Source organism: Fragaria vesca, linkage group LG6 (genome assembly GCF_000184155.1).
Source record: "Fragaria vesca subsp. vesca linkage group LG6, FraVesHawaii_1.0, whole genome shotgun sequence".
Classification (NCBI taxonomy): Eukaryota; Viridiplantae; Streptophyta; class Magnoliopsida; order Rosales; family Rosaceae; genus Fragaria; species Fragaria vesca.
The window spans coordinates 2391086-2403290 of record NC_020496.1 but is presented as its reverse complement, the minus strand read 5'-3'; the positions used below and the strand labels follow the sequence as shown (position 1 = coordinate 2403290).

The 12205-nt window shown below is 38.4% G+C and overlaps 2 protein-coding genes and 1 pseudogene across 3 annotated transcripts; 2 read left to right on the top strand and 1 right to left on the bottom strand.

The window, feature by feature from the left end:
* Window positions 1-164: 164 nt before the first annotated feature.
* On the top strand, window positions 165-4836 carry LOC101302276 (annotated as a pseudogene). The gene is made up of 13 exons (XR_184854.1): window positions 165-228; window positions 322-359; window positions 479-552; window positions 646-732; window positions 832-909; window positions 1253-1443; window positions 1737-1878; window positions 2379-2459; window positions 3386-3514; window positions 3766-3844; window positions 4089-4160; window positions 4268-4348; window positions 4444-4836. The product of XR_184854.1 is annotated as a rae1-like protein At1g80670-like (transcript).
* Window positions 4837-5174: 338 nt separating this feature from the next.
* On the bottom strand, window positions 5175-9146 carry LOC101301983. The gene is made up of 5 exons (XM_004302155.1): window positions 9018-9146; window positions 7101-8524; window positions 6354-6554; window positions 6115-6266; window positions 5175-5966 (listed from the first exon to the last, which is right to left on the bottom strand). The coding sequence occupies exons 2-5, from the start codon at window positions 8494-8496 to the stop codon at window positions 5496-5498; spliced, it is 2220 nt and encodes a 739-aa protein (XP_004302203.1). The 5' UTR covers window positions 8497-8524; window positions 9018-9146; the 3' UTR covers window positions 5175-5495.
* Window positions 9147-9667: 521 nt separating this feature from the next.
* Window positions 9668-11873, top strand: LOC101301693 (nuclear speckle splicing regulatory protein 1-like). Its single transcript, XM_004302154.1, has 2 exons — window positions 9668-9684; window positions 10692-11873. Exon 2 carries the CDS (start codon window positions 10744-10746, stop codon window positions 11695-11697), a length of 954 nt encoding a protein of 317 aa, XP_004302202.1. The 5' UTR covers window positions 9668-9684; window positions 10692-10743; the 3' UTR covers window positions 11698-11873.
* The last annotated feature ends 332 nt before the right edge of the window (window positions 11874-12205 follow it).

Below are 12205 nucleotides of genomic sequence, written 5' to 3'. Positions count from 1 at the left end.
TTTAGTCCCTAGTAGGGACTCCCTACTTGAGGATTATATTTGTATCCACCATCAGCCCATCAGCCTCAAGCATACGTCAAATTAAGGGACCAAAATGCAAATAGGCCGCAATTCAAAATCCAACACAAAACTAATAAAATCCAGGAAAAACGAGTAAAGCGCCTCAGCCGCTCCCGCTCCAGCATTCGAAAACAAAACGAGGGTCGTGAAATCTACGCCAACACGACGGTAAGACTTAAGCTAAGCTCTTTGCGGTTCCCCATTTAAGCCTCCCAAAACCCCAAACCCTTCTTCACTCTCTCTCTCTCTCTCTCTCTCTAGGTTTCGCTCTTCTCCTTCACCACCAACACCAAGCTTCTGTAAGTTCCTTCTCTCTCACACACAACGCTGAACTTGGTTTAAATCGTTATTGTCTTGTTCGTCTGAGATTCCTTTAATGACGTTAACCAATTTTCACTGTATTGTTTTTTGACCGCAGTAGCTTATTCTTCTCCAATGTCGAATTTCATGGCGGCGCCCAATCAGAACACCAACCCCAACAAGTCCTTCGAGGTAATTCGATTCAAAGTTTTGATTTTTATGTATTTGGTTGGTGAAAAATATATACTTTGTTTGTTGAATTTTGTGTAATTTGGATTTGAACAGGTGGGTGAAGCTCCAAACGACTCCATTTCGAGCCTCAGCTTCAGCCCCAAAGCCAACCACCTCATCGCCACCTCCTGGGACAACCAGGTCTGAGTTTAATTGCCTAACCAATTTTAGCTCTTCGATTTGGTTGAATTTCTGTGAATGTGAGGTGTTTACATATGTTTATTCGGTGCTTTTGTTCAGGTTCGATGCTGGGAGATACATCACAGTGGACAAAATCTTCATAGTGCCCCCAAGGGAATGATCTCGCATGACCATCCGGTACCGCAATTTCTCTATCTTGTATTGTTTGGTCTTATCTCTATGTTACATGGAACTGCTTTGGTTTTTCAGTACTCAAGCGTGAATTCTGGTGTCTAGTTAAACTACATTGCGTAAAGGAATTACGGATAGGCACTTTAGTTTAGAATGCGTCAAGTTTAATGTGAATCTCTTTCCTGTGAAAGTACATGATACCATTTATGTGGTAGATGACTAGATGGTGTGTCTTTATTTGTAAAGTTTGCGTTTGGAAAATTGTATATGTTTCCTGCTCCACCACCATTGTATAGTTCATTATGATTTTAGCGATCGTATAAATAGTAATATATGATTATCAATGTAGGCTTTGTGCTCGGCTTGGAAGGATGATGGGGCAACTGTCTTCTCTGGAGGCTGTGACAAGCAAGCTAAGATGTGGTCCTTAGCTACTAACCAAACAATGACAGTTGCTGCTCATGAGGGCCCCATTAAAGAGATGGCTTGGATCTCCGAGTTGCAGCTCTTAGTCACCGGAAGCTTGGACAAGACTCTAAAGTAAGTAATACAAAGCAGTCCTGCTATAATGTTTTGAGCTATCTGAATAACTATACTCCAACAGTCCATATGGTGTTTTATTAGCTAATTCATATAAGGTATGAGTTTGCACCGCCAATTTACAACCATTTTCTCCTAGATTTTTCTTTTACCTAATGCTCTCATTCTCTCACACCTCTAACAACTAGATCTCTTCTATTTGTTCAGTGCCTTGTCTTGTTTGTCTACCTTATAACTTCTTAAATTTCAGGTTTGTTGGTTTTTTAGTTAACTTTTTTTCTGCATGTCTTCAGGTATTGGGATACCAGGCAACAAAACCCAGTGCACACCCAACAACTTCCAGAACGCTGCTATGCGCTATCAGTGAACAAGGATCTATTGGTTGTTGGGACGGCAGATAGAAATATTATTATTTTTAAACTGCAGAACCCCGGGGTAACATTTTATCCTGAGAAATCAGAAAATTATATTTATTTTACCATTCTGATGTTACAAGAATAAACTTGAAAACATGGCCTCTTTACTTCCATGACTTTATCGGTCCCTGCTTCCAGCAATATATATTTTCTCATTGACTCATTTAATCAGGAAGAAGTTTTGGCATCATGATGAGCCTATTTCAGTATTTTCATTCAATAAGAGTGTGCCTATGTTATATCCTCAGAAGTGGAGTAATCAGGCATTTATATAGACGATTCATATAAATATAAATCAACCACTGATCTCACTGTATTTTTATTTATTTCTCAACCACTGTATAACTCTTATTTGTCAATTCGGCCTCTTTGAGGATAAGCTTATAGTTTTATATTGTTCAAGCTTAATATAAGGTTTCGTTTGAATGTTTACCAGTTTTTCATGTTTAATTTGCTTTTACTTACATGTATGTTTTTTGCTGACTTTTTTTTTTATAAATAATTTTCAATTACAAACAGAATGAGTTCAAGAGAATTGTTTCACCCCTAAAGTTTCAGACAAGGTGTGTTGCTGCATTTCCTGATCAGCAAGGATTCTTAGTAAGTATTAACTCCTCATGTTAGATCTTTCTGTCCCTTCTCCCCTTTGTTATTTCCATATATATTTGTCTCAAAAAATAGTTTTCTCTACAATTATTGCATATATTGACAAACTGAAATATATCTTTGCATGAAATTGTGAATTGAAAATAAAACTTACCTTCTCTATTGTTTATAATGTGAGCTTAGTCATTATAACCCTTTCTAGTGGGATGTTTTGGGTCAAATGCTGCCAATGTGACTGGTGCAGAGCTGTAATATTGCCTTCAAATTAAGCATTATATGGGGATTGGTGTTTGGTTGTTTGAAACCTTGTTCTCTTATTCCCATTTGTGCTTTTTGAAGGGGATGGTTTGTGATTTTCCCTTTTTAGTTGATTTTCATGAATCAAGCAAGCAATGTAAGTGTGTTCTTGCATGTGTACTTGAATTATTTGTTCAGATACAGAATTGAACAACAGTTCAATAGTAGTTCAATGAATAGGACCAAGTATTTAGCATGTTCAGCAATCTCTTCAAAACTGCATGCCTGATGCTAAATTATGATTATAAGCTCTGCTCTCACTGAAACTATAGGAATTGTTCAAAAGAAAGGTCTTTCAACGTATTAGTACTCTAGGGAGGTGGTCAATTTTGCACTAGCTGACTTGTTTGATTGAAAACCTTTGAATTAAATTAAAAAGAAGTGATTATTGTGTAAAGTAATTCCTTTAAAAATCCCTAATGGATGTTTTTCTTTCTTAGCCTCTTATTAATCCTAATGCTCCCATCCAAATTTGTAATCTATGTACATAAAAAAATTGCATCAATGCCACAAATCTTTAGAGTTTGACATATAAGTTAATGCAGACTGCTTATTTTTCCTTGATAACTATGATCTTTATTGAATAATTAAAAATAATTATTGTGTCCCTGTGTTATGACCAGGTCGGATCTATTGAGGGGAGGGTTGGTGTGCATCATCTGGAGGAGCACCAATCAACTAAAAACTTCACCTTCAAATGCCACAGGGAGGGCAATGAGATATACTCTGTCAACTCTCTGAATTTCCATCCTGTAAGATTTCTACTGCTGTTCCATTTACTTTCATGTATTTTTCAAGACACTTTGTTAGAAGCGTTTTGAAGTACATATGAACAGCTGGAATTTGTTCTACCTCAGAATCATGACTGAAATGTCACGGTTTCATTTTTTATAAGTAGTGTGTACATATGGTCTTTTCTTATGTATTTCAGAAGTTAATTGAACACCGTTTTCATTTTCTCTGTGTTACCATTTTTGATCGTGTTGTGTGTCCTTTGTTTCAGGTGCACCACACATTTGCTACTGCTGGCTCTGATGGTTCTTTCAATTTTTGGGTACAAGGACAGCAAACAAAGACTTAAGGTTAATTTTTTTATTTTATTTATTTCATTCGTCTTATCAAGCCTATTGTCTTGGAATATTATTCTCTCTCTCTCTCTCTCCTCTCTCCCCCCACCATACACACATAATTGAAGTCGGTAGCCTTTTGGTCACCTTCTGTAGTTACAGACCCCACCATACACACATAATTGAAGTCGGTAGCATTTTGGTCACCTTCTGTAGTTACAGAATATAGGCGTCTAACAGAGGTTTTTCTGGTTTTCAGGCAATGCAAAGGTGCAGTCAGCCTATACCTTGCAGTACATTCAATCAAGATGGTTCCATATATGCATATGCGGTAATCCTCTTTCACGAATCATAAAATTAGGCACAAAGACGCACACTCCAGAGATGTTCCATTATTCATGCATTACATTAAAACTTGTTTCCCATATCGGTGTGCAGGTTTGCTATGATTGGAGCAAGGGTGCAGAAAATCATAATCCTACTACAGCAAAGAATCACATTTTTCTCCATTTGCCACAGGTAATGTAACGAGTTGCTTCAAATACTTATCTTCTTCTCTTCATGCAGGCCTCGAAAACTCATACTTACAATGCTACATGCTTTAATGGTTGCAGGAATCTGAGGTGAAAGCCAAGCCGCGAGTTTCAACTGGAAGAAAGTGAAGGGCAGTCATGCCTGTTTTGCTACGAGCTCTTTTCGTATATATTTATCACCTTTCAGTTTCCAATGCGTGATCAAGGCTGATGGAGGTGGTCCCTCTGAGTAGACATTTTGGTAGTAGGGGTCTCTCCTGTGTTATTCCTTGTGAACTCTTATTGATATTATATTTTTTCAAGGACCTGTGCTTATCATCTTTGTTAAGTTCTGAAGAACTGATTCACCGTTGGTGTTCTGAGTACTCAGATAGTGTTTCAATAATTTATGAGATGTATCATAAGGTGCTTTTACGGGATAGATTTTTGAGGGAGAATGCATAAGATGATTAAAGGACTTTGATTATTACTAAACAAAAGCTTAGATAAAAATTGCCAGATCGTTAATCCCTCTGTGTGTGTGTGAATATTCAGCTTGTAGAAGTACCAATCCATCACAATCAAAGTTTCTAGCAGCATGACATTGTTATCATAACAAGTAGAGTTGTTGGGACTTGATGCATTCCGATGTCAATTAGTAGTTAATAAAGGCTAATGATGGATAAGCAGCTGAATTTGTACTTTACCACAAGACTACTTAGGATGGCTCCTAGAACCTGGATATAACTTGTAATATATAGATAAACTGTACCACCAAACACCAAAAGCATATACCAATGAAACGCCATCCTGGAAATTACATCACCACGCTTCACAAACTAGGGCAGCTCAGATCAAGTTCAATACTTGACTGGCCACGGTAAATTATGGAAAACATCAACATGTCCTACATTCATCAACTTTAGGAAAGATTTGTTCAACAGAAGTTACAATCAACCAACTAAAGTGAAGTCTGAACGAAGATACAATGGATCCATAAACCCATTAAGATAGCTCAGTGTTAGGAAATTACTAACACTAAACTTGGCCTCAGGCCCTACAAATAAAGCAGAGAATTCAAAACCAAAAACCATACCACTATCTATCAGTGACCAAACCCATCAGAAAATCTGAAGAGCATGAACTGACATGTACTACTGCTTAGGATTTCTTCCCTGGGCCGCAAGTTTTGCCTCTACTTGTTCTTGGGATAAAGGTAGGTAATAGATCCGAGGGGTTGCTTTAGTTTTTCGGAAGAGGTCATCCAAAGTGACGAGCGGAGGATCAACTTTCTCCAACAGAGGAGGTGGGGGTGGCAGAGGAAGCCGCTCTTTTGGGGGAAGGCTAGACAGGGGTGGTGGAGGGGGGAGAGAGGGGGGAGGTGGAAGCTGCTGCTGCAGTTGCTGCCTAGACAGACGAGGTGAAGGCTGATGCTGCGCAGTGGCCGAGATAGCAGGAGCAACAGGAGCACTCACTGGAGTAACAGGAGTCTGAGGATTCTGAACCCGAGTTTGTACTTCCTGAGGATCAACAAAGTCCGCCACTAAGAGGCGCCCTCCATTGGTAGGCCACTGCAAGTTATACACACCATTCCGTGTCTCCACGGCCTCTTCCACAGATGAATACTGCATCAACACATAAGTTCCCAGAAAATGGATGAGTTTATTTGAAATCAAACATAGAGATTGCCAATTGCATAGCCAGTATGATTATAAATAATCAGAGTCAGTTACATATTCTTTTTACAATAAAAATGAAAGCAGAAGATCTTACAGTAACAAAGCAATGGGTCTTGATCTGGTCCATCCAGAAATCAGTAACCTTCCCAGTTTTCCCAAGAAGTTCATGCACAGCTTTCAGGGTGAAAGGCCGCAAAAAATGATCTATCTTTAAGGAATTAGTTGGTGGTTTCTGCGATGGAGGAACTGCAACAACAGATGTAAGGATTCTAAACTTGTGCTGCTGAAAATTTTCAAATTCAAGGAAATTCAAGGAAAAGATAAAAGACTCACCAACACGTTCCTTAGGAGTATCCTCACTCATTGTAGAGTTTGATCTCGAGAAGTTGCGCTTCAGAATGGGGGTTTGAGAAGTATCTTTGGGTGTGGTGGTAGGTGTTTGAATAGAGTTTTGTGGCTCTGGAACTTTCAAACTTTCAGAGTTCCACCTGCGCCTCTTTACAGCAGGCTCATTGGTTGCAACTGCTGCTTTATCTATAGGAAAGGATAAAAGAAAATTATCAGGAATGAAAACAAGAGGAGCTTATAAATTAATAGGAAAGGAAAAGGACTCTCGAATAAAAATGCCTGTGAATTGATGTAGAAAGATAGATACAGTGCAAGACAAAAAGCCTAAGAAAGAGCCTCAATTTCTATACACTGACTAGTAGCCTATGGCTCTTAAAATACAGTACCAACGAATTCCTTCCTAAATAAAATAATAACAAATATTCCAATTTTTCAGAAAACATTATCCAAAATATATGAAGAGCACTACATGTCTCAAAGTATCTCTATGCACTCCAATATACTACTTACCGAGGAAAACCGAAAAGTTAAATTAGCGTTCAGAGAATACCACAAATGCAAGGCATCTAATTGAATTATACCACAAATACAAGATACTAGTCTTATTCGATTTAATTTTAGTACTTATGCCTTGCATGCATATATAAGATAGCAGATATAAGAAGAATTTAAAGAAAAGATGTAACATATGGGTTGAATTATAACTAATCAACAAACTCAGTTGCAACTCACCATTAAGCTTTCTTTTCTCAGCAGGAAGAGCTGGATGATTCTTGTTATCATCACTTGTATCCACTTTATCAGAGGACATATCATCTCCCACAACATCAACATGACTATCCTCCATTGCAGTAGGAACTTCAGTTTTCTCAGCCTTATCTCCCACATAATCAGAACTATACTTCGAATCAAATTGTTTATTGTCCAGCACATCCTCATCCATAGAATCATCTCCAGAACTTCTCTCTAAATTTAATTTTTCCGAGTACCCCACATCCGCACTATCATTTTTCTTGCTAATGTCTGCATTAGTATCATAGTTGTCATCTCTCTCTCTAACAGATGCCTTGCTCTCAGGTGGCTCTTCAACATCCATTGGATGTGAATCACCATTGACTGGGACAACATCACTGGATGATGGTTCCACCATCTCCGGCTTAACATCTAATTCTAATTTGACATGATCAGCAATTATATTATCCTTTAGTTCAGTCTTTTCATTAATTGACACACTATCAGTAGAAATATAATCATATTTTACTTCAGACCCTAAAACAGTGCTGACCTCAGATACCTGGTAGTTTGGGGCAGAAGAGTCGAGCATGGCATCCTTGGGTGTAGCATCTAAACTCTCACTTTCCAGCTGGGGCTTTGGATCAACATTCTCCAACTGGGGCTTTGAATCCAGACTCTCCAGCAAGGGCACTGGATCCTCATTCTCCAGCTGGGGCTTTGGATCCTCATTTATCTTCTTAGCTTCAGTGTTCTGTGAACCTTCACCACCTAAATCTAAATATGCTACCACATTCTCAGTGACTGTGACAGTTGTTTCAACAGTAGTGGATTGCACAATCAACTCCTCTCCAACAATGGCAGCATCCTGTTTATCCACAAGAACATAATCCTCTTCAAAATTGCCTTGATTCAATGCTTCTGCACTGCCATCGATGACAGTATTTTCGGCCTTTTCCTGCCCATCAATGAAGCCTGTACTTGTTTTAGCATCCACTCCATGTGGCTCTCCATCAACATTAAAACCATTATCCACTTTCTCATCATTACCCTCTATAATATTCTCAGCATTTTCCCGTTCAATCTTCTCGGCATTTTCCCTTTGAAGCCTCTCGGCATTTTCCCTTCGAAGCCTCTCGGCATTTTCCCTTTCGAGCCTCTCGGCATTTTCCCTTTCAAGCCTCTCTGCGTTTTCCCTTTCAAGCCTCACTGCGTTTTCCCGTTCAAGCCTCTCGGCAGCTTCCCTTTCAACTCGAATCGCCTCATCCAAACGTTTTATCAAATCTTCCTTCAAACCCTTGGTTGTCAATTTGCGCCTCTTAAGCTCTTCTTTCAACTCTGTAACCTTCCACTGATCAATTGTTCGATTGTCAAGTTTTGGATATGGTGATGACATATTGTCCCACAGAAACTCACCTTCAACCCTGATTAATGAAAAAAATCAATTATGCTATCAAAACCAGCAACAACAAGAATAATTAAAATTTTAAAAAAAGGTCCTTAGAGATGCATAAAACCGGGAAGAAAAGAAACAAAAAGCAACCAGATGCAAAAAGAGTTTGAAGAAAAGACATGCACAAGTCTGTAGCTCTTGAAAAAAATTGTATACAGTTTATGTTAATGTTAATATTAGAAAAAAAATAATCATCTCTTCTCCAATAAATTGATAAAAAAAACTGAAGCTTAGAAAAATATAAGGGAAATAATAAAACCATGAATTCGAAACAAAAATACAGCGAATTGGCAACGAAATCAAAATAAATCCCTTTTACCACAGCAAGTTGACATATTCACTGAACATTATCCAAAAAAGCCACAAAAGCATATAACCAAAACCCTAATTCACACATTGCATTACAAATTCACATTCCAAATTCAAGTTCCCAACAGAGATAGGATTAAGCAAGTAAGACTCACAGTAATGTAGGGCTTTCGCAGCGTCGTCTTCGATGAATGACCACAGAGAAAAAAGGGGGTAGATGTGTTCAAAATTGAAAACCCTAATTTGACAAGACAAAACCCACCATTAGAGAAGCAGCAGCATCTACAAAAACCCAGAATGAATATGATCACAAAATCCTAGTTAGAGCTCCCAAAACCCAGAACTCGCTGAATTTAATCGTCTCCCTGAAAACAAAAAAACGACAAAAAAAAAAAAAATAAAGAAAGAAAATTGTAAAAAACAATGAGAGAGAGGGCAAAGCGGAAACGAAGAAAATCAAATTGGTTGTGTTTTTCTGGGCCTCTAAGAAATTTTGGGGATTTCGATTTCTAGGGTTTCGATTTTTTATTCTGAGATTTTAGAGTTTGTGAGAGGATGAGAGAAGTAGAAGGAGGTTTCATCTTAAAATACGACTCTATTTTTGCCCCGTATTTCCCAAAATGCCCTCGTGTACGTGGCGGTCGGGCGGGGTCTGATTGGTGGTTGGATGAGGTTTGGGTCGTGGGTCGGGTCACTACCAGGCCCATTAGGAAAACCTGAATCTTATAAAACCCCTGATTTCAGTTTCTCTTTTACTTTTTTCTGATTCTTCGTCGGGAAACGTAATCGATTGAAGGAAGCGACACCGTTTAGCCACCGTAAGTGAGTTTTTATTTTATTTTTCTGAATTTATTCAATTATTATGAATCAATTTGTTCATCGTTTCTTTAGTTTATGTGAATTTTTTGATCTGGGAATTTCGATTGGGTATTGTTTTTGGTGAAATTCGTGTTCGAAAGTTGAGACCCAGAAAAGTTTAGTTGAATTTGGAACTACCCCCATTAACAAGTTGGAAAATTGGGTTGGTTTGGATAAAGGGGTTGAAACCCTAGTTTTATTGGGTTGGTTTCTCCTGCTGTTTTGCTTTATAATCAGTTGAAGTTATGACGGGGATTAGATAATCATTATGATACTTGAAAGAGAAAAAGCTGTTTTGAATTGTGGATATGAGATACCCGCAATGTAAGATTAGGATGCTAGATTGGTTTAGTAATGCAACTCCGGGGCTTTCGTGATAGTTTTCTTAGAAGTGCATGAGTTTAGAATATGTGAGTAGTTCACGACTCACGAGATGGCAGAAGGGAAAATAAAGGCCAAGTCGGCGGAGTTGTTAGGTTATGATGTTAAATAGTGGCTTGGAGGTCTGAGAATGGGGTTGGAGTGAACATATGAGTTCAAGCTCCTAATATTAGGTTGATTTTACGATGTTTGGTATTAGTATAATCTTGCCCATGTCAATTTTGCTTATAGCATAAGGTGTTCTTATCTAGGTTCTTTCAGTCCTGTGTGCATCCTAGTCTTGCTAACCGCTTTTCAGTTAATTTTAGTACTATTCTTCGGTGCTTTCTGTTGTTGGTGGCTTTGTTCCTGTTTGTCTTGTGTTTTGAGATACAGTAGTTTGAGCTATTAATATTTGCAGTAACTACTGTAGTAATACACTACAAATTCTTTTACTGCGTAATGAGTTTAGCTCAATCGGAGTAGAGTTTCTTCAAGTAGCAAGAGTTTCGACTCAAAAGTTTGATGTGGAAGTTGCTTTATAGTTTTATATATTTTAAAAGGTTACTTTACCCTAACTATTGCTTTTGTGGGTTGAAACTTGGATGCAGGGCCTCCTTCTGCTACTTATTGGACTCACTGCGCAAGAAGGAAGAAGAAAAAATGAGCAAGTATGGATTGAACCTAAGGCCACAGCAGAAGAAGCAGCCCACTAGGCCTCCTCTTCGTAGACCTGTCGGTTTTGGTGATGATGATGACAATGATGTTGAGAGAGAAATTTCTCGACATGCTAACAAGAACAAGTCACTCAGGGATATTGAGGAGCAGCAGAGGAAAGCACTGGAGCAGGACCCATCAGTATTTGACTATGATGGAGTTTATGATGATATGAAACAGAAAGCCATACAACCTCGTGCACAAGAACAACAAGAAAGAAAGCCGAGATATATTCAGCATTTAATGAAAAAAGCAGAACAACGAAATCGTGAACATGAGATAGCATACGAAAGAAAGCTTGCAAAAGAGAGGAGTCAAGAAGATGACCTGTATGCGGATAAGGATAAATTTGTCACAAAGGCTTACAAAAAGAAACTTGCAGAGCAGGCAAAATGGATGGAGGAAGAGCGACTTCGTGAACTTAAGGAGGAGAAAGATGATGTTGCTAAGAAGAAAGATTTGAGTGAATTTTATTTCAACCTTGACAAAAATGTTGCGCTTGGTGCAGAAGATGCAAAGTCAAGGAAAGAGAAGCAGGCTAAATTAGTGAAGCTAGAGGACCCGGCTGAAGTGATCGAGCCAGAGAAACAGGTCGGATTAAGGAAGCCGGTAAAACTTGAAGAGGAAGAAATCGCTGGAGCACCGAGGCCATTGGAGTCTCCAAGGGTGAGGGAGGGGGGTGAAGGTGAAGATACAACTATGTCTGAAACTGTTGAACCCTCGGAGGAGAAGCCAGCTTCACAAACATCAGCTGAGGAAAAATTGTCAACTGAAGAGCCGCCAGCAGATCAACTAAAGGCTAATCATCATAAAAGAGGTGAAGATGCGGTGGTTGCTGCAAAGGAGCGCTTTTTAGCTCGAAAGAAAGCAAAAGAACAACAAAAGTACTATGAAAACTAATATAGTTATCCCCGTTGTTCAATCTATTTGGTTTTGTTATTCTCCTAGCATATACTAGTCGTGATATTCAGTATTCTTGTGCTTGTGTTTTCCAGTTATCATCATTTTACTGGACCATGCTGGACAGTGTAAGATGATTTTGTCTTACGTTATTCATAGTTGATAAGCTTGAATAGGAACATAAGTGAATGTGTGAGAAGGATTAAAGAATCATCTTCGGTACTATCATAAATTTAACAAGTGAAACTTTCATTAAAACCAGTAAAGAAAAAGCTTTGTCTTATATCATATACCATTCAACTATGTAGGAGGGAGTAATGGCTTTATAAAACCTTCTCATCAAATAAGAACTGTTTGCTGGCCAGTGAGTATAGAATTTTTGTATTAGGCACAATATACTTTTCGCTAAGTTTCAGTTTATAGAGCTGAAGTGCACCAGAGGGCGCCAGATTATGTGCACTAAAAGCCAATCGTGGAGATTTTAACATAACAATTCTGAATATTACAA